Source organism: Pogona vitticeps, chromosome 5 (assembly GCF_051106095.1).
Source record: "Pogona vitticeps strain Pit_001003342236 chromosome 5, PviZW2.1, whole genome shotgun sequence".
Classification (NCBI taxonomy): Eukaryota; Metazoa; Chordata; class Lepidosauria; order Squamata; family Agamidae; genus Pogona; species Pogona vitticeps.
The window spans coordinates 138,283,540-138,306,305 of NC_135787.1; the positions used below are offsets into that span (position 1 = coordinate 138,283,540).

At 38.7% G+C, this 22,766-nt stretch overlaps 2 protein-coding genes across 36 annotated transcripts in view; one reads left to right on the forward strand and one right to left on the reverse strand.

Moving 5' to 3' along the window:
- The window catches only part of PPHLN1 (periphilin 1), a 44,846-nt gene extending 28,583 nt beyond the window's left edge, over positions 1–16,263 (forward strand). For 31 of the 32 annotated variants that reach the window (XM_020799448.3, XM_073000459.2, XM_020799436.3 and 28 more), the window contains 3 exons: positions 454–576; positions 1,523–1,663; positions 7,800–8,498. In XM_020799448.3, the coding sequence (XP_020655107.3) occupies positions 454–576; positions 1,523–1,663; positions 7,800–7,991 (456 nt within the window). In that variant the 3' untranslated portion in view covers positions 7,992–8,498. Of the gene's footprint in view, positions 1–453; positions 577–1,522; positions 1,664–7,799; positions 8,499–15,943 lie in introns of those variants that run through there. The other variant, XM_020799445.3, reaches the window with a different exon arrangement.
- Positions 9,042–22,766, reverse strand: part of PRICKLE1 (prickle planar cell polarity protein 1) — a 97,444-nt gene continuing 83,719 nt past the window's right edge. For all 4 annotated transcript variants that reach the window (XM_020799430.3, XM_020799432.3, XM_020799433.3 and 1 more), the window contains 7 exons: positions 22,138–22,323; positions 20,424–20,537; positions 16,913–17,050; positions 16,357–16,560; positions 15,927–16,113; positions 14,224–15,081; positions 9,042–12,811 (listed from right to left, as the gene is read on the reverse strand). In XM_020799430.3, the coding sequence (XP_020655089.3) occupies positions 11,985–12,811; positions 14,224–15,081; positions 15,927–16,113; positions 16,357–16,560; positions 16,913–17,050; positions 20,424–20,537; positions 22,138–22,257 (2,448 nt within the window). In that variant the 5' untranslated portion in view covers positions 22,258–22,323 and the 3' untranslated portion in view covers positions 9,042–11,984. The remainder of the gene's footprint in view (positions 12,812–14,223; positions 15,082–15,926; positions 16,114–16,356; positions 16,561–16,912; positions 17,051–20,423; positions 20,538–22,137; positions 22,324–22,766) is intronic.

Consider the following 22,766-nt stretch of genomic DNA (forward strand, 5'->3'; position numbering starts at 1 on the left):
ATAGTTCTTGGTTCTAAAGTTACACAAGTAGTTTTAAGCTTTAGATACCTATACATCTGTAACATATTTTCTAAAATATTAAATATATTGATACGGATTTGGAGAAATGTTGGCAATTTCCCCCCTTGACTTACTCTTTCAAGGTGGTAAGAAATCCTGCATATGTTTTAAAAGTTGCTTAACTTGTGTGCTAACTTGTGAACAAGTAGTTTCATGTGAGGGGGTACTAGAGATACTAATAACCACAGTTCTGTTCTGATGTGGAGTGACACGGGAGTTATGCACTTCAGAGCATTTAGGATATTCTAAATCCAGTAGGAAGGTTTTGTAACAAAATGTGAGTGTTCTTAATGATTCCCAGAAACTGTTCCTTTCAGCTGCTTTCTAAATATAACATTGTACACAAGAACATAACAATAACGCCCACACATCTGGGTTTCTTTTTCTCGTCAGGCCTTGGACAAAAGTAGCAGATTATCAGAAAAGGAGCTTGCAGAGGCTGCAGGTAGTAGGTGGGCAGCAGACAAAGTGGAAAAAGCAGACACAAGCACTGTACCTGAAATTTCAGAGTATGATGTAAGACAAAAGAATAGCAACAGATACTTTTCTGCATGAACTCTCATCTTTGATCTTTGCCTGTCCCTTCAAGTTAGTGACCAAAGTTCGGTATTGGTCTAATAGTAGCTAATATGGTATTGTTACTGTGTGTGATTATTTAAAGTACAGTAGGTGCCCTTTTGAGCAGTCTTTGGTACCCGCAATTATGTTCTTGGAGAACTATGTCTGGCAGTTAATACAAAAATTGATCGATCTTTCTTTTTTGGCCAGAGTACGTAATTGTTTGAGTTTTATTAAGTTCTGCCTTAAATTGTAGAAAATTAAAATTTTCATTGGTTTGTATATAGCAAAAGTCTTTGTAAAGACTAGAAAGAGCTAGATTGATGACTGGCATAGCCAATTAGTGTGCATAGCTCAGCTCTAGAGCCATGGTGGTTAGCCAATCAGTGGCTAAGAGAAAACAAGAACAGTTTTCCTGTACATGACAAGGCAATACATCTCCAAAATGTTAGGAGGGTTCTTCTGGAGCAGGCACTTTGCCAACATTATCTGCCTGAATACAGCTGTTTCCCACTTCCATTTGCTGGATTCTGTCCCCTGCTTTTCTGCCTTTTTCTCTTCAATATCTGTTTGCACACTTAAGAATTGAGTGATTGTTTCCTGAATTTCTAATACAATATCTGTAACAAAGGTTAACTTTACAGTACAGGTAATAGTTAGGCAATGTTTACAGAAAGATTGATAAAAAGATTTTAAATCCGGATGAATTTGATTCAGTTGATCTTTATAAATAACTTTCCACTGGTTGTAGTAATGTGGGCAGTTTTCTCTGCATTTTCTCTTTTAAGTTTGCCTGTAGTATATGAAAGCTCCTTGCATATTCATTCAATGTGAATATTAATTTTGTATCTTTTGACATAAGGGCTTGCACCACATACTTTTCATTATTATACATGTCTTAAAGGCTGCAGCCCCAGAACCATTGTATGTGGAACCCCATGAAGAAACAGGTGCTGATGTAACAGGCAATAATGAGTTGTTTGAAGAAGCCCAGCATGTCACTCGCACAAAGGCAATTGCTGCAAAAACAAAGGAGATTGAGCAAGTAAGCCTGGCCTTCTATTGCTTACACCTTTGCAAATATTGTTTGTGTCTTAGTGTCAGAATTAGGTTTGCTGTTCAACTTTTGACTAGTTGTTCTTAATCATGTCATAAAGTTAAAATGCAAGAGGACTTTGTTTTTAAAATTTGAAGCAAGTTGTGTCACTTTTTTAAAAAAATCAAAAGACAAGGTTTATCTGCCTCTGTTAATTTGACCCCTAATTGTTACAAAAACAGACCAGTGGGTGGATAGTGATATAGGGTTGATTAATGTATTACTGACAGCTGAGGGGAATGAGTACTTCATAGGATTTGGAGACTGTGTTTCTGTTAATGCAGCCTAAAATAGCGTTTGCCCTTTTTGTAGCCACATCACACTGTTAGCTCATATTCAGCTTGTGATCTACAATGATTGCAAGAACCTTCATGCACATAGTATTACTGAAGCAGTTATCCCCCATCTTGTAACTGTGCATTTGGCTTCTTTTTCCTAGGTATATAACTTTGCACTTCTTCCTGTTAAATTTCATTTTGTTATTTTCAGCCCAGCGCTCAAGCTTACCAAGATGCTTTTGAATTTTGTTTCTTATAGTAGGACCCTCATATTCATGGGGATCAGTTCCACAATCTATTTTGGATGCCTGACACTGCAGATATGAGAGAACCTTTATATAAAACATATAAAGAAATGGGACATAGGCCACAAGGGGGTGCCCTTGTGTGTTATATATAGGGCTGTGCAAGGCACAGATATCAATCCCGCAGATGAGGTCCTACTATAGTAGTTATTCCACCTGTATTTGTGTCATCTGCAAAGTTGATAAGAATTCCCTGCACCCTCTCATCCAAGTCATTAGTAAAAATGAAGAGCATCTGGTCCAGAATTGAGCTTTGTGATACTCCACTTGTTACCTCCTCTCTGTTTGAGAAGGAGCCATTGATGAGCACTCTCTGAATAAGACTCTATAACTGACAGTTATTCTGTCCAGCCCATACTTAGGTTACTACCAGAATGTCATAGGACACGGTCAAAAGCTTTGCTGAAGTCAAGATATACATGTTGACTTCATTTCCATTGTCTACTAGGCAGGTTATCTGATCAAAAAAGGAGATAAAATTAATTTGACAGGATTTGTTATTGACAAATCCATGTTGGCTTCTTGTTGTTGTTGCATTGTTTTCAAGGTACTTGCAGAGTCGTCGCTTCATATAGAATTTTCTCTGGAGTTGCTATCAGGCTGATTGGTCTATAGTTCCTAGGTTTTCTATTTTGCTTTTTTTATTTTTATTTTTATTTTTATTTTTTATTTTTTGAGGACAGGGACAAATTTGTTCCTCCTCTAGTCATCTGGCACTTCACACGTCCTCCATGGTTTTTTAAAAAAGTAATGGACAGTGCTTCTGAGAGTTCTTCCTCCTGTTCCTTCAGTAGTCTTGGATGCAGTTTATCCAGCCCTGGAGAACTGAACTAGTTCAAAGTAATGAGGTGTTCCTTGACTATTTGTTTATCAGTCTCAAGCAGCAGTCCTGTCTTCTCTACTTGTACTTTGCCTGGAGGATTTTAGATGGTCTTTTGGGAAAATACTAAAGTAAAAATCGAACACTTCTGTCCTTCCACTGTTGTCTGTTACCATTTTTTCATCCTCACAGGATGAGCTATGTTGTCTCTTTGAAATTCTTACCATTTATTTTTCAAAGGTTTCATCCTTATCTTCTTGATTGAGTGGTTGGCAGTAGTAGACTTCAACTACCATGTTCCTTTTATTTTTTTACCTCAATTATATTGATCCCAGATGCGCTCGATGGGACAACCAAACTTATCCTCCTGTATTTCTGTGCAGGAATATATATTTTTGATGTACAAACCTAAGGTCTAAACTAGCTCCACATACTTACACTAATCTTACATTGATATATACAGGCACTTGCCCAGTAAGATAACATCTTGCCCAAAATGACATGCTGCCCAGTGGTTTACAAGAAATCAAATCCTTGGAAGCTTACAGAATCATTACATTTGACCCACTACGTCTTTCTGTTTCTTACCTATGTGGCACAGAATTTGACTTTTTAAATTTTAAGGGCAGATTTTTAAAAAATAGTTTTCCTGACACCAACCAGTAAGTTACTTTGAATTTGGCATCTCTTCTCCTGTCTTGCCAGCCTGTTCAGTATGTGAAAAATCACCCATTGTAAAGTATGTGTGTCTATGTTTTTGTGTCTTGTACCTTTTTTTTTAGCTTGATATTCAACCTGGTCTGCTATTTTAGTTAGAGCAAAGGGTGTGTAAAATTAATCTACAGAGGGGGGAAAATACAAGATCTATTAGAAATTAATGGGTGAATTTCTCTGTGGTGCATGGATAGAAGCAGGCCTTATTAAAACCCTTTGTTGAAATGAATATCTGTTTTCAATAGCAAATTGCATTCCTTCATTTCACTAAAAATGGATTGTATTGTTTCCTTGCCAGGACAATGAACTCCGCCTTTACTTAACCTCTGTCCTTCTTTAGGTGAGGTCTACATTATAACTGCTTCCTGTGTGGCCCTACAAACACAAAAACAGAATTATTAATGCATTTCTAGCTTTCAAATCAATACTAGGCAAACAATATTTGTAGATTAAGCACCGCCCTTCCTGTGTTTGGCACAGAAATAAGGTTATTGTGGGACATTTTTAGGAAACAGCTTTCAGTTTTCTGCTTTTATAATAAATCATTGAAGGGTGGGTCCTTCCTGTAGTGGAAAGCAACTTATTCCTAGTTGTGCTTTGAAATATATTTAGCTATTTGTCCTTTTTAAAAGATCTTTGACAATCAATTAAAAGAATTTAATACATTTTAAAGGGGTGTGTTATAGATTTGGTGCTTGGCAGAAAGCATTTCAGCTCATGCAATGTGGGGAGCACACTTTTTGCTGATGCCCCATCCATGGAGTTTGCAGTCTTCCCTGTTTCTTAAGGATTAGGAAATTTCTGGGTTGGTATGCAGGTTCCACATATGAGATGGAGATCAGAAAGATATTTCGTTTGCAATGTCTCCCATCTATGTAGACAAAAGCCTGCCTCTCTCCCTCTTCCCGCCTCTACCAATAGGTTTTACCAAGGCCATGGATCTATTTTTAGTGGTCAAACTCAGGTATTGCTCAATCCAGTATTTTGTTTCTACATTGCTGTTAGTCCAGTAGGTATTTCAGTGAAAACCCGTTGAAGCAAAGTTTTTGGTAGGTGGCTTTTAGTAAGTCACTGTGTTGGTCTCAGTTACATGGCTGTAAGAGTATGTTATTATCCAGAATCTTTAATAACATAGTTGCTTCTTTCATACAGGCTGCATTTTATTATGCCCTAATATACAACTCTATGCCTTTATTTCCTCTGATTCCTTTTTTAAATGGGATAAAAGTAACCATGTTGACTGTTTCATTTTGAGCACAAAAATTCTTTGCAACTTTTTCTTGACATATGGAATTATTTTACAGCACTACTAGAAACGTCCCTGGGTACCCCCGGTCCATCCTTTTGTAAAGGCCTCTACTGCGAAAATAAAGTAACATTTAAAAAACTGAGTAGAAGCAATCAGCAACAAAACCCACATTGCCATATATCACAGCAACAAACAGATGTACAAGGGTTTTGCTGTGGAGAATGTATAATTTGGCAATTATGAAGTAGACTTCTGAAATCCATATACAGAATGGATTCTTCTGACAATGGTGTATCTTCTTTATTTAGACTATTTGATGAGAGGAAAATGGCTGCTCAGCATGTGTACAAGTTTAACAGTTTATACCTTTTGAACCATCTAATTAGACTAACAGCAGGACAAAGTCACTAGTTGCATTGCATTATAATTAGGTGATACTTTCATTCCATTTCCCTCCTTCCCACTGGGACACTTGCCAGGTGACTACCGTAGTGATAGTGATTGCAAATATGTGATATGAAGTAATACTTCAATATACTCAGGATGATTGAACTGTAGAAGATCAAAGTAGGTCTTATTTCTGAAGCAGATTTTTACTACAGAATGTGCTTCAGAAACTATGTTTTAAAAAACGAATATCTGGGTCTCTAATATCTGTGCTATGCATATTTATTTATTTATTTATTTATTTATTTATTTATTTATTTATTTATTTATTTATTTATATCCCGCCTATCTAGTCGATTAAGACCACTCTAGGCGGCTTACAACAAGGGGTACAACAATGAATAAAAGCAGTTTTACATAAAAGAAACTTTCAACAATAGGGCTAAGCACTAAGAGAGAGAAAAGAAGGGGAATCAAGAATTAGCTGGGGGGGAAGGCCTGCCGAAACATCAGTGTTTTTAGTTGCTTTTTAAAATACCCAGTGAGGGGGCCGCGCGAATATCAGGAGGTAAGTTGTTCCAGAGGCGAGGAGCCACCGCCGAGAAGGCCCGATTGGGATTCTTGCTTTTTGTGAAGATTTTGTATCGGATTAGCTAGCTTAAATTTGTTGAAACCAGTGGGAGATACTGAATATGTTTCTAGTTACATGCTTAAGAGTTTATAAAAATGGAGGGAACTGATAAAAAGATTATCCATCAATAGCTAATGGCAGATGTTCCATGTTAGACAAAGTTACTAAACCTGATCTCCATTCAGCTAATTCAGCTGTCAGATAAGACTGTAATGCTTCCGCACTTTCTTCCCATGGAACAGGGCTGTAAGTTGATGTTGTCAGTTAGAACCTAATGTTTAAATAATAACACTGAGCAAGAAATGCTATAAAGGTATGCAACCAATTTATCTGAAGGACCATTTACAATCATATGAAGCTGCAGAGGTCTTCTGATTAACTTTATAGGGCCCAAACTCCTAAGAACCATTAAAATGACCATGAGGGCCATTTCAAGGGTGATTCTGTTATTTCTGAGATGGTCCTGGGAAGTATAGATGCCCCAGTGATGGTTTTTAAAGATTATAGAAACATATTTTCTTCTATCCTTCATCTGATAGACAGTTTTATGCTGTTTCCATTGTCAATTTATGAGCATTACCTTGGCAGGGTTTTACCCAAGAAGGCAGAACAGAAATGTGTATTTTAAATTTAAAAATAAAATTTCATCCTTGCATCCCTCTTGTAGTGAGGAAGTCCCAGAGCAGTTGAGCAGTATGGGAAAAGATATCAGGCAGAACACAAAAGTTAAACTGGAGCCCAGAAATTATTAAATCAGTAGAGAATTTGTATCATAGAATTTAAACCCTTAGTAACTACAGCAGACATTTTCTTTAGAAGGCATTCTGTACTTGTTGAAATTTTTGGACTACGAGGGACCTCCTATGGCTTAATGTATGACCCCCTGCTTTCATAGCTGCTCATATAATAGCCAATACCCACGAGCTTTCAGAACTCACTTTTACAGCCCTTCTGGCTGGTGCTGTAAACTGGCACATTTATATCACCAGGCATGGCAGCAGGAGAATAGAGGTGGGTGGGAGGACAGATGAACACCCGTGCCCAACAAGCAAGCTAGAGAGAAGAGGTGGAATGAAGAAGAGACAGGACAACTGAAGTCAACAGAGACACTAGAGAGAAGAGGTATGGGAGAGAACTGAGAGAACAGAAGTCAGGGAAGTGAGCAGAAAGCAAGGAAGAGCAAGAAGGTATGAGGGATGAATGACAAGACAGCAGAAATTTAATAACTCTCCAGGAACCAAACCTTTATTGTTCAGCCTAATGGAAAAATAGGGTTTGACTTAAAACAGCTCACTTTATAGATGTTTTCAGGAAACCAGTTAGGTTGTCAGTGCAGGGTCTGCTGTATCTTTGATTACACTTCATTTTGTTTGCCCTTAATCATCTTTGTCCAGAGAAGTAAGACCACTATCATTTCCCTGGGATTAGAAGATGGAAAAAGACACATAGTATGTCATCTGAATGCTGACGATAGCACAATCCTATTTTCTGCTGGGGAATCTTAATCCGGAATCTTGGGGTGAAAAGGTGCACACTGCCATCTTCTAATACTGTACTTCAAATTGGGAGGTGTTTAATCTGTATGTTTGAGGGGGTCCATACTACAAGTTAGCTTGCTACTTTATCGTTTATGTAGTTTGGAGTGGAGTATATACGTATGTTACTACATCTTGTTTCATGAACTTCTAAAATTACTTCTAGGTCTACAGACAAGACTGTGAAACCTTTGGTGCTGTAGTAAAGATGTTGATAGAAAAAGACCCTTCATTAGAAAAACCTATTCAGTTTTCCTTGAGACAAAACTTGCATGAGATTGGTGAAAGGTGTATTGAAGAACTTAAACACTTCATTGCAGAATATGACACTGCAAATCAAGAATTTGAAGAACCTTGAAATCAAGTCTCCATTGTTCATATGTAAGTATTAATGTTAAAGGATGCTAAATGTCTTTCAACACCTTATCACAGAATTTTATCTCCTCATGAAATGTAATAAATGCCGAACGCTGTATAATGTGTTTGCTGTTCTGACAAGAAAATTATTTCATGATTTCCTTCTGAAAACCAGTGCGCTTGAGACAGTGTTACAGTCATTTTTTAAATCTCAGTCTGCAAATTTGTACATTCCGTTTGACTTTAGAGATACTCCAGTATGGAAACAGGTTACTATTTGAATACATTGGACAGTTTTGTAATTTTATTAATACTGACTCCAGGACTGTATATACAGTATAACTGTATTTATGTATATTTACATTTGTTGTGATTAGGAAGAATAGGCATTTGATGTTCCATTTGTAATTTGAGTAAACAATTGCTTGAACATAATCACCAAGCATCTCCTTTTGTTTAGCATTTTTTGTAAATTGAAATGGCCTGTAATTAAAATAATTCTAATTCAGTTTGAGAATTTGCATTTTCTTGATATAGTTCATGTACAGTGGTGCCCCGCTTGACGCTTACCCCGCATGACATTGAAATTGCTTAACAGTGACTTTTTGCGATCGCAAAATGATGGTTCCAATGGAGAAAATCTGCATTACGTTGATTAGGAGCCTGCTTCGTGAACCGTTCGCTATACGATGATTTTTTTTGGTTCCGCAAAATGGCTTCCCTCCCTTCACAAAATGACTGCTTTCCGGACCCCTGCTTTGCATTACAGCGATTTTTAACAGCTGATCGGTGGTTGTCTATGAGCAATCTCCGCTGGACGATGAGGTATTTCCCCATTGAAACACATTGACCGGTTTTCAATGCATTCCAATGGTTCCCCCGCTTCACAACGATTTCGCTTAACAGCGATTTTCCTGAAACGGATTATCGTTATCAAGCGGGGCATCGGAGTATAATTATAAATAGAATAGAATCCATCTTTAGTACCCTGTTTCCCCGAAAATAAGACAGGGTCTTATATTAATTTTTGCTCCAAAAAACACATTAGGGCTTATTTTCAGGGGATATTTTATTTTTTTTCAAGTATAACAATCTACATTTATTCAAATACAGTCATGTCATCTTCTGGTTGCTGCACAATGGTGGAGGATGGGATTTCACTTAACTAGGGTTTATTTTTGGGATAGGGCTTTTATTACAAGCATCCTGAAAAATAATACTAGCGCTTATTTTCAGGTTAGGTCTTATTTTAGGGGAAATGGTATGTATTTAATTTCAGAAGCAACGTAATGGGATAATGTATATACTGTTTTGCTCCTTGAATATTCATTGTTTCTAGTATATTAAAGGATGTCTATTTTTACAAATTGCTCTATGAAAGGCAGCTGTTCTAACCAGAATCATGTAATAAACGGTACATTGGTACAGAGGAATTTGACACTATTCATAATTATTATCCTTTCTCCTGTACCATTTCTGCTTTCCTTCTCCAGTACATTGATATAGGAGCTATGAGATTAAGGGCACTCATGGTGTAGCTGGGTGGATTGCTCAGGAAAGCCTGGAAATCTGAGAGCTCCAAACCATGTAAATGGGGAACAAAAATGATAAAATAGTCATTTTGTGTAAGCAGGTGGAAAATAATCCTAGTATTATATGTACTAGTGGGATTAGAGTTGATACTGTCTAAGCAAGAAATATCTTGAGATTATTGTGGATAAACTCAACAGAAATGATCAACAATGAGTGTTGTTACATATAAATGCCATCTTAGGGTAGGGACTGGAAAACAGAATAGGTATTGTCATAATACCTTTATTAAAAGCATAGTACAGCAAAATTTGGCCAACTTTGAAGACGGTACGTGAGAGGTGTTTTTCCTTTTTCAGTTCTATAGTTTGCATTATTGTGGTATGAATCACCTTTATAAAGGGTATTTATGGAAGACTATAGACAACCCCTATTCAGTATTGAGAGGTCAGCTTAGTGCCTGTCATATGTTATACTGAATGGTGTGTTTTGGTAGATATCTACATAACAGATGTGCATGGGCAGTTGATAGTTACAGAGATTATTTTTTTACTCATAAATAATTCCTTTAATGTTAAGAACCATAGCTTAAACAGTATTTACATAGCTCCACCATGCAAACAGAGCTTTACTGTCAAATTAAACATTTCACTACTATAAATTTAACAAACCCCTGTCTGACTCAAGCTGATGGTAAACCCTCAACTAAAACTATGCTTGTATTTTAAACAAATGTCTTGCAATTCAGGGATATAAAAATAGTCTGTTAAATCTTAACTTTACAATATGTACAATATTTGCACTGTAATACACATTTGAGCTATGAAATACTAAATTTATAAATATTTGTTGGTTCGAACAGCTGTTCATATACTACATTTGAAACCTGGAATAGTGTTTCAGACATACAGGATTCTCCAGACTTCTTTTTTTCAACAACAGTCAGCAGACTCGCCAACTTAATGCAATTAACTTTATAGGCAGGAATAGTATCTTACACCACATTTTAAAGGAAATAAACATTCCATGTTAAATTTATTTTGCCTGCATAAGCATCACTGAGACAAAAATTAAAAGAAAATTGTTAATTTGGTGGGCTTCAAATGCTTTTGATCTTCCACAGAAGCAGAGCATCTTTGACATCAGAACAGTTGGGTTTTGTCAATAAAGAGTATGCACAGAACAGATTGTTTCTACATACTGCTAAGTGCACCTTAGGCCCAGAGGCAGATAACCCTCCCCGCTCCAGAGACTGCTGAAGTCCAGATTCTTGTATGCTAAAGCACTGTCTATGGTTGCTGGGAGTAAAAGAAACTCAGAGTCAACAAATTTGGAAGGTTGTACATTCTGTGCCCATTTCAGCATTACATGTGCAAAGGAAAGACAGACGCTCCAGTATTTGGACAGAGTGACTAGCTATACCTTGGTTACTGTTTGTGTGCCTCTTTTTTTTTTTCAGTACATTACATGGTGCTATCAGAATGATTGTGCACATGTCAGTTTAGCAACTTGCTCAGGGAAACCTGGAAAACTAAAAGCTCCAAAAGGGCTTTGCCTAAGTAGATGAATGGAAGAACAATATTTTGTTTCATTTCCCCAAAATTTTCACGTTGTGTGTGAACCAGAGTGTTTTAATAAACCATAATTTCCAATAAGCCCTGTTACGTGTTACCTGATCTAGACAGGTAAGCAACTGAAGAATGAAGTGTAATGCTGCTTATGTTCACCCTCTCTGTGTGTGGAAAAAGTCAGGGTTTTGAAGAGAAGAACCTCCAGTATACATGGAGACTCCAAGCGGGGAGACCAACGATGGGTTCAAGATTAGTGTGCTCTCTTCGTACCATGACTACTTTAACTGCATTGCAGTGAGTAAGTGATATATGCCAGACTTCATTTTGAAATCAACTGGCTTGTACACCATAATCTCTGGTTTGTAAACTGCAAACTGTTTCAAAATACACTAGCTGTAAACTGGCTCATTTTACAGCAACCTTTGGTTTTGACATGACATGTTTGGAAAGTGAAACAAAATATTACTGTGGTTCTTGCAGAAAAGACAGGAGGAATGGGAGCCACCTTAGGTATTATTTGGGCTGCAGATAATTAGCATCTGGAGAGCCACACATTTTTCACACCTGAACTTATACAATTCTAGAATTCTGTGAACACAGCTAAACCAGTAATTTTATTGAGACAACTGCAGTAGCAGACAAGAGTTGAACCAAAAATGCTGACTCCTTTCTGGTTTTAGTCCTGATATTTTCTTTCCCATTATTTTGCTGATTATCAGTCCCTAACAGGGTCTTCTGAACAGTTATGCAATGCTCTTTCCTCTCCTAATTCTGTTCATTCTTTACTAGAGGGCCTTGACAGAGTGCCCATGTTCCAGGTTTTACTTAAACCATTTATTTATGTAAAAATTAAAAAACAGTGTAGGCACAGAGTTCATAATTATTAGTAAAACTTAAGAAATTATACAGTTTTTGCCTTTGTGCATTTTCCTCTTTTTAGATTTTGTTGTCCTCTGTCCGAACTGAGAACTGGGAAGTTCAGCAGTTGGACTAGCAAGGACATCTGTATAGTATGGATATCTCACTGATCTGGGCTGTGGAATGGGCTGTCCCAGGAAGTATCCTTCTTCTTCAGAATCTGATGAGGATGACGATGAATACCAAGAGTCTTCCTCATCACCAAAAAATCCAAGAAACTGGTCATAGTCTGAAGCAATATGAGTATAATGGCTATACGAGTTTGGTGTGCATGCCCGAACTGCATGAGGAGTTTTATTTTGAACAAACTTGTCATAATCCTGGGGAGAATAAAAATTAAGTCTCTCCTTTGGGGAGGTCTTCCTTTCTGCAACCAAATGAAGTGCATTGTCAGACCGAGACTTCCTACTCCTCCTGCGACGATGTTGATGTTTCTTCCCCTGGTCTTCAAAATGATAAACACGTCTCCGAGTCCTTTCACTCATAGGAGGCTGACGAATGTCAAGATTCTCGTAATTCCCATTATCAATTACATCATCTGAAAACTTAACTTGCTGAGGTCTACTCTGGGATTTGGATCTTCTTAGTACCGGCATGTGCACTGGCTTTTCTTCTGGCAGTGGCTCACCTTGACATAATTCAGAGCTTAAACTCTTTAGAGACTCTGTGCTCCGATGAAGCATAGAGGAATTCAGAGTTCCCATGTTGCTCATTTTCTCACAGTCCTCTGTCTCCAGCTCCTGATAGGTATGCAAGGAATACAAAGAAGGTCTTGGTTTGACTTCTCCATCAACAGAAGCACCTAAGAGAGAGAGAGAGAGAAGGAATGAAGAATGTTTAAAGAATTACTGCTGCCCACCATCTCTGTTCTGTTACAAAAACACTTCATATGTGGAAAATGTAGATGAAGTCTTATTTTGGAAAGCTATGTTTTGGTGAAGTAATCTTATTTACAGGCTGACATTCTATTATTTGGCATAATAAATTACACAAGAATAGGTCCATTGAATCAGTAGGAATTTGGTGAATCAACTCCTTCATAAGTTCTGTTGATTCAAATAGGCCTACTCTAGTAGGTCACAACTAGAATAGACCCACTTGAATCAATGGCATTGTTGAATCATTGTGGAGGAACTGGCTTATTACACTAAGCAACAGGATTTCAGCCACAGTGAAGTAAGAGCTATCAAGATAAAATATTAAAGGCATTTCAAAGTAACCTCTCAAGATTGCAGTAAGAAAGCAGTTCAGCTTTACTTTCACATTTTTCTCTACTATTAGTCTCCATAGGTGGTAAGGATTAAAAGAACTATCATTCTTTTTCCCACCCCATCCAGCACTCTCCTTCCATTGCTTCCTGCTTAAATAAGATATGACTATGCATAGAGCAGTATGCACAGCAATTATCTTCATGTATTGAAATACATGTCCATATGTAGTGTTCAATAGGCCAGCCAGGAAAAGTCTCTGTCTCTACAGGAAGTACACTCTTGTCTCTTGAGTGGGTTGGTACCTGCACAGGGAGCACTTAAAGGAAACCAACCTTGCTCTGTATCAAGTACAGTGGTGCCTCGCTTAACGATTTTAATTGGTTCCAAAAAAAAACATCGCTATGTGAAAACATTGTTAAGTGAAACACCATTTCCCATAGAGATGCATTGAAAACTGGATAATCCGTTCCAATTGGAACGGATTACCATCCTTAAGCGAAAATCCCCATAGGAAAAAACGTTAAGCGAAACCCATTGAAATGCATTGAAGCCTATTTGAATGGGGGGAAACATTCACAAAAAATTCAAAAAGACTCAGAACAAAGCCAAATTGAGTTAACAAAGGTTTTATTAGGTGCACTAACGATTCCAAGCATTTTAAACATTTTTTAAACATTTTAGAATATTTTAAAAATAGCAAAAACGGGGCTGTAAAAAAAAAGTTACGCGAAACAAGGGGACCTAAAACTGTCATCGTTACGTGAAGCATGGTCCCGAAATCGTTAAGCGAAAATCGCCCATAGGGAAAATCGTTAAGTGAAGCACAAGATCACTCCGAAAAAGCCATCGTTAAGTGAATTTTTCGTTGTACGAAGCAATCGTTAAGCGAGGCACCACTGTACCTTGTATAATAACGGAAGGCAGAGCTTCAAACATAAAATGTCAGCTCAAGGCTAAACCACATAAATGTATCCAAATGATGCTGAATTCTTAGTTATCTTACCTGTGATATTAGATAAAGCAAGGGAGTCCATCGAGTCCCGAACACACTGCTCTTGTTTCAGGTTTGACAAACACTCCAGTGAATTGCCATACCATGGCTTTTGGTCGCATTTGTATCTAGGTGTGCCGTGTTCCATGTCCAATTCTTGGATCTTCCTGCTGTTGCCAGGACCCGGGTGGCTCCCATATGCAGAGTCTCCTAAGCCATCTTGGGACTGGGCCCAGTACATATCTGACTGGTATTTTTTACTTGCTAGGCTTTGACTATTTTTCTTCAACTCTGTTCTCCCTTTAACCATACCCTCACATATCCACTGCTCATTGCCTCTAACATCCAGGTCTACTGGCTGCTGGAAGAGGCCTTTATCACCAAATTTTAGGAGCAACTGAGTCATATAGTCTTCATGTTCAGCCCACTCTTCTGGATCATCAGAGATTTCCTCCCCTCTTCCTTTCCAGAGGTCTTCGTCAACAAAACTAACACCTTGCCTTGATAAGCTTAAGTCATCCAGTTTCCGAGAAAGTGTATCGTCAGCAGTGCTTGAAAGACCAGGGAATTTGTAGTTCATTGCTGGGGACAGGAGGAGAGATTGCCTGCACTGATCTGCTGACCGGCTACTTTTCCCCATACGAACACTTCTTCTGGAGTCTCTGGATCGAGCAGACTGGAAGGCAGAATCAGAAGAGTCTGAAGCATGAACATCTTCTCCCAGGCTGCATGACTTGGAACAATAAATCTGGCCTTGCTTGGGAAGGAAAGGGCAGCCAAGTAGAGAAACTTTGCAATGAGCGCAAGAAAAGCAAGTTTCTGTAGCATGCCAGTGTTGTCCATCATAAGTCATCTGAGCGTGATCAACCCCTGTGTGTTTTTTTAAAAAAAGAAATATTTAGGGATTTGGTACATACATGCTGGATTACGATTTAATAAAAATAAAAAACATGAACCAAAAGACACAGTCTAACCCAAAGTTACACATATTTAAATCATACCAATGTCAATAAAAACCTTGTGGCACATTAAAGGCTAGCAAATAAACTGAAACTAGAACCCATTTCACCGATAGATAAAGTTCAGTTCTAGTCCTATGAAATGCTTTATCATGCAGCATATTTGCAGCTTCTAAGGTGCCACAAAATTTAGGATGCAATGCAAACTCCAGTCTAAATATAAAGCTGCAATGAAAACAGTGGGACAAAAAGGAAATTAAAAGGAACAGCAGTATATCTGAATGTACAGATCATACCAAAAGAGATTACAATAAAAGTGAGTGGTGACAATACCACACTACATGTAGCTGTGCTATAGTAATCTAACAGTTTAAATTGTAAATAAATCCACAGTGCCAATTAAATCTGAAAGGAATAGAATTAAATTTACTTACAGCATAGCATAGCAAGCACCTGCTGTTACAACTGAAATATCTTACTGAAGTATAATGACTCTGAGGTCAGCTGCAGAGTCTTCTGAGAAAATGAAATCTTCTCCCACTGGCTTATAAATATTAACTTGAAAGTAAGAGCCTCAAACATAGCGATAAGGTCTTGCAAGAAACCTGGGTGCCAACTCTACCCCACACCAGACCATATTGTCTCTCAGTCTTGATCTCATCAGCCGTCTAGACAGAAGACCTTTCAGAACATCTGCTTTGATATTTTTCTTTCTTTTGATAGTGTCAACTTGTCTATATTAAGATTCAAACTCACCTATGTGTTCCCCACAGGTCTCACAATATTCTGCATAAAGTGACTCAAAACATCCACAGCAGAATGGGCGTCCATCCTTCATAATGTACCTCTGTCCCCCGAGGATAGTTTCACACTCAAGACAACAGAAGTGTTTCATGTGCCAATGGCGGCCCTCTGCTTCTGTGCATTCGTCAGCAAAAATAATCTAAGGGAGGAAAAGTTTTTTAGTCAAAGGTCCAAAGTTGCAGACAATGCTATCTATTACAGTAAGTCTAACAATGTTTTTGAATGGTACATTTTTTGGATGGTCAATTTACTTGTGAAGAAATTAACATGTGGAAAGCCAGAGATTTCTTGATTTTCAATTGTCTGTTAGACGTTAATTGTTTAACAGAACCGGGAATGCAGGGTTCATTTCCAGTTCTGCCTTAGGGAAGTGCAAGATTACCTCATCACACGCCGAACACCGTGGCTTGAGGAGTTCAGCATGGTGTCTCCCACAGTGAATTTTTCCATCTTGATAGAAATAGATTAAGTCAACCAGAAGTTCACTGCATGTAAAGCACATGAAACAAGATGGATGCCAGCAAACTCCAGGCCCAGCTCTTGAGGCAAACACTGCAACTTCACCTCCATTTATCTTGGTGCCACACTGGAAACAAACAGGACAGTTCAAAGTAGTTTTCCCCTATAATCAATATTATTTCATCATCATCCTTTAGTCAAAACTATTACCCATTGGCCTAATCATGAGGCATCCTAATTTATCTGTTTTCTTCTAACAGAAAGCACAGATTTATGTACCGTAATCTTACGGCTGTGGTTTGATAATTTCCTAGTCTAACACAGTCAAGCTTCATATATTTTAAGTAAACTTACTAACTTCGTGCTTTTCCCCCAAAGTTTACACCATTCTCTTTCCTTTCTATCTAGTTTTAAATATATAATAGTTGAGCTGCACATAGTTTAAGCAAATACATTTCCTTAGGTAATAAGAATGTTACCTGTTCACAAAGGGTATGTATTAGTGCTCTGGGGAGTACTTTGACTGTGCCTCGTCCCAGTGCTTCCTTCTTTCTCTGTGAACTAAATATTTGAAGTTCCTTCTTCTCTTCTTCACTTAAAGACTGGCAGTATCTCACCTTAAGCAAAAAAAAAAAAAATTCAGGAACTATGTTAGTTTTAAAGAAATATCTGTATCTTTTTTTTATGATATTTCATCTTAGAAACCAGAAGGTTGTGCATATGGTCATGTTAAAGCAAAATGCACATGTAGGAAGAGATCTAAAATCACAGCCATAGAACTTCCCCTATTTTTCATCAATGTGCAATGCTTTGTTTTTTGGCAAGGAGAACTGCTACCGTGACCTGAAGCAAATGTCAGTGCCTGTGTATGTACTGCTATCCTGATTTGGAAGAAAACAACTTACAGGCATTTAGTTTTACAAGCTATGGCTCAGGAATAATACAGTAGCTGAAATCCTTTTACTACGTAGCATACTACATTACAACTAGAGTAGGTCCACGGAACCAGTGGGGATTTGGTAAGTCACAATTAGAGTACCGTAGGTCCATTTGATTGTGGCTTACTACACGAAGCAATAAGATTTCAATCAATGTAGTGGTGCCTCGCTTAACAGGCGCCCTGTTTAATGAGGAAATCGCATAGCGATGAAGATTTTGCGATCGCTTTTGCAATCGCTTTGCGATGTTCCCTATGGGGAAAAATTGCTTTGCAATGATCGGTACCCTGTTTTGCTTACCGATCATCGCAAAGCGATGATTTTTTAACAGCTGATTGGCGATTCCAAAATGGCTGCCTGGTAAAAAAATGGCCGCCCACTGTGTTTAGGGACGGATTCCTCGCATAAGAGGCAGCGGAAATGGCCGCCGTATGGAGGATCTTCACTTTAAGGTGAGTTTGAAGCCCACAGGAACGCACTGAAGGGGTTTCAATGCATTCCTATGGGCTTTTTAAAATCGCATAGCGACGAAATTGCTTTGCAGCGATTTTTGCTGCACAGATTATCGTCGCTATGCGAGGCACCACTGTATTTTCAACAGTTTGGGCTTGACTACATATCATAATAGTCCTAGTCATGCTTGTTAAAACTTGCTTTGGCATGTGTGATGATCACCTGTATTAATGTTATGTGCCAGCAGTCTGGTTTCATATTCATTCAAGTCCCAAAATGTTCCCCAGTGCCTAATGAATCTAAACCCCTCTCCCTGACACCACCATCTCGAGACCCCTGTGCTCCGCCTGCCTAGCTGGCCCTGCACGTGGATCAGGTAGCACTTCTGAGAACGCTACCCTTGAGGTCCTGGCTTTGAGCTTCCTCCCTAACAACCTAAATTTGGCTTCCATGACCTTGCAGTTACATTTCCCCACATTGTTGGTGCCGACATGTACCACCACTGCTACTTTGTCCCCAGCACTCTCTACCAGCCTATCCAGATGAGACATGATGTCTGCAACCTTTGCACCAGGCAAGCAAGTCACCATGTGGTGCTCACAACCATCACAAACCCCTCGCTCTATGTTCCTGTCAATCAAATCACCCACAACCAGAAGCCTCCTTCCCCCCCCCCCATGAAGAGTATCCTCAGTGCAACTGGATACGGGCCCGTCACCTGTAGAAGGGAACTCCTCTGGGGGATGGTTTCCCTCTTGTCCAGATTCGCATCCTCCAGCCTGGAGACTTCCATCTCTGCAGCTGAGGAGCTGGGATGATGCCTGAAGGTCCCTGGAAGTCTCACTGTGGTCCCTCGCTCCCTGTCTCTGCTTCTCCCAGTCCACGACCAAGACCTCAAGGGAGCGAACCTCTTCCCTGAGTTCTTGGAGCTCCTTGCAACAAGGACACACCTATGGTTTTTGCCCAGGAAGCATATACTCATATGACACTTGGTGCAAAACATGGGATAGCGCCCAACCCACTGTTGTCTGTCTGACTGCATGCTGATATTTGCTTAGAGCTTGACAAACCTTTTCTCAAGATAAGTGACAGGCCGTATCTGGGGCCCTGACTTCCTCTCCCTGCTGCTAAACTTGCACAGCTACTAAACTTGCTGTGTCTTCTTACCCTGCTCTTTGCTGCACTGCAGCACTTTGTTGCAGGAGGCACTCGGGCTCAAGCAAGGGCACTCACTAGGAGGCCTGGCTTTTATCAGCCCCTCTCGGTTTTGCATTGTTGAAAAAAGCAGTGTGGCTGGTCTTAAGAATCACCACCACATAACCACCCTTCCTCTGGCCCGAGAGAAGCTTTCAGGCAGTGGAAGGTTAGGAGACATTCCCCCTCCCTATCTATATGCAACATAGAGGCAAGACATGGGGGTGCTGGTGGTCTTCCTAGGCCAGCTTCCATGAGGACACACATACCCCAACACAAAACCACATGACATTATAGCAATTACTAGGAAACCTGAAACAACTCTCAATGTAATTCAACAGTGTAGTCACACTCTTCCTTACAACTTTACCAAGAAAGAAAGGCAGGCAATAGTGGAGTGTGTCTGTGTGTGTGTTTGATATGGTGACTACCCATGGTTCTGAGAGCTGCGGTCCAGCATACCTAGCAGTCATCCACTTCACGAAGACTGTCCTAGACAGTGTTATTTACACACAGTTCAGGCAATAAACTCCAGCCTTAATCAGGAGTCATACCTGAAACCATAGGCACAGCTAAAAGGATGGTAGGGATAAGGTTACTTGTGTAAGACCCACCCTCATATCCCTTCTCCATCTGCAGTCACTAATGTGTGAGTAGTGCAAAGATCTGCAATGAAGTCTGTGTTCAGCTGAACCTACTCCGAGAGCCCCAGTGACTGAGAACCTTGAGAAGGCAAGGCTTTCAATCACAGGAAATTCACACAAATTCAGCTTAGCACACTTGCCAGATGTACTTCAGATTTTCACACTCCTTACACAATGGTCAAAATGACTTCTGAGTAAGGAGGTGATGTTTGTGTGTGAGAGAGAGCTTATGTGAATTCTACATCACCATTCTTTTCATCTCTCCTCAGTTTCGGGCATCATGCTTGAATAGCTGTAGTTTTAGAAGTAGGTCATGTTAAGATTTCAATATGCCAGACCATGTAGATCTGCAGACCATTTAGATTTTGAATAAAATCTTGACAACAATTTTGGCTCACAGCTCTTGAGGCGAAGGAAGGCATAAGTGTGGCATTATATAGAATGTTGTCTGAAAGTTCCTGACACAATTTGAAGAATAAGATGTGTCTGTCTAGGATTTTGTACAGCGGCCAGCAACATGCTATGCAGAAATGGCATAACTCTGACTAGTTCTAATTAAAGGCAACCTGCAGAATTCAGGATTTATATAAATCAAGATTTATATAAATCCCACTGATTTGATGATTCTACTTCAATTCGGATCAGCAACTGGATTTAGTTGCTTGTCCAAAAGTACAACAGCCCCCTTCCATATACTACATATAGGAAATTCATTCATCTGCCCAGGCTCAACTAGTCCTAAAATGCTTGTTCATATTTACCTCATTATCATGGGGTGGCAGCTGATAGAGAAGCTGTTTAATTCGGTGTTTCTCTCCAAGACTATTAACATAAGGGATCTTCTCCTCTGGCAGACAAGCAAAGTACAGCTGCACCTGAATGGAAAACCAGAAATACAAACAATCACCTCCACAATCCTTTGTAAAATTTCTTCACCAATTATCTTACTGTGGACTTTGTTTACAAAGCAAACTAGGATTTTCTCCTTTATATCTTTGGAGGTTTGCATTTCTCTTGCTAACAGGACCAGATGAGCCCATTCAGCAGAATTTGATTGCCTGAAAGAGCTAGCACCCAGCTGTTGAATTGCTATTCTGGAATGCAACTTGCAGGGACAATTAGGGGTGTCATAAATTATGCACATCGAGTTTCTACCTCCTTTAGGGATACTCAAGAGGTCTGTTAAAATTCCATGTTTTCTTTCTGCACTTTATCACACTATGTGTGAAGCTTTTGAACCCACCCCCAAACTCCTACACTAACAAGCCTGACCTGCTCTCAGAATTCAATAAAGTTGTTTTGTAAGCTCCTGCTGATTAAGTTCATTCTTTCCATATGAATTCTTGTAGGAACTTCAGGGTTGCATTTCATATTTGATGAATACAGAAATTTGCTAAAAATAATTTTTTCCTCTTTTCCAAACAAAGTAGAACACAAAAAAACAATAATTATGCTTCAACTCTAAGTTGTTTTCAGGCCATCGTGTCATTCTGTTAATTGTTTAAATGTAGATTACCAAACAGAGGATGGTTATTTGCATATAAACTGATAAATCCCAGTACAAAACAAGCTTCTTTTTGTTTGCTTACTCCATGGGTTATAAAATATGCTGTTTACATTTTAAGAGACACAATGGGTGTTGTAAGAGCTTATTTTATTTAAAATCCATTGAACAGGGTTAAAAGCTATTCTGGCATGAAAAGCCATGGTTTTGTTTAGCATATCATCCAGAGTAGGATCTTCACTCTGTTCTTTTTCTAACAAGCCAAAATCAAAAACTATGAACAAATTTTGGTTTATATTTTTGACTTCTTAAGAGGGTAAGAAGCGAGATGCAACATAGGCTTCCAAGGAACATCAGCAAAGCAAGGAGGGATCAGGCAAGGAGCTTCAGCACATCTACTCCTTCATAAACACTTCTTGTAAAAGATTCTGGCTTATTGTGATATGGAAACTGGATTACCAGCTCGAAGACAGAAAGTGACAGCCTGAAAAAAAGTTTTAAAAGTAAAATAGATTTTTTTAAAAAAAAAACCAAAGGAGGCTACAGACATTTCCCTGCATCTTTATAAACATGTTTACAAACAAAACTGGCCCAGGAATCACATTCACTCATAGACGTAGAAAAGGATGTTGCTAATAGGAAGGTCGGGTATTATGTTTATGGAAGTACAGATGAACTATAAATGGCATTCATTTACTGCTTTAAGGTTCAAAGTCTAGCTACTATTTCTTTTTAAAAAATTATAAAAACAGAATGCTTATTTATTGCTTTCCCAAATGGGGAAAATTGGCTTCATTTTTATTTTCTTGACTCACTGTACTGTATGTGGGTCACTAAAAAAAGAATTCTAAGCATCAAAGATGTTAATTCCTCATTAATTATTTCCTGAAATAAAAGTGATACAAAGCTGTGTGATTGCTTTTTTTTTTTAAATAAACTTTAAAGATATAAGAAGTAATGTTTGCTCTTACCTGCTCAGGTCTAAGACCTGGAGGGACCCAGGCGTATTCTTCTAAAGCACATCCAGAGTCATCATCTGACGTTGAGCTTCGCTGGAAGCCATACGTAAGATTGCCAATTTTTGGATCCATTTCCAAAAGACAAAAGTCACTGGGGTGGTGTCAGGATATTCAATCACAGTTCATCAATTAAGGTCTCTAAAAAGAGAATTCAGAAAGCCAGATGTTACAACATTTTTAAAGGTGGCTGTTTCCTATTTCTATTAAATTTGCACACTTAAACATATAAAAGCAATGATGAAGATTTACATGCTGGTAAACAGTATAATGGAGAAACAAACTGACATAAACTATGTTACTATGAATATAAAGCAATACAGAGGGGGTGTGTGGAGGTGGGGTGTATGTATTTAATTTCATTTTTATCCCTGCTGATAACGTTGCTGAGCCAAAGGTTGAAAGTTCGATTCCCCACTGTGCCATCTTGATAAGGGCTGGACTTGATGATTCATACAGTCCCTTTCCAGCTCTGCACTTCTAAGATTATTATGCAATTATTATACTCTACTCTGGGTGGCTAACAGCAAGAAAAGAAATAATAACCCACCCACCAAACACCCAGTTAATAAAAACAGATGGAA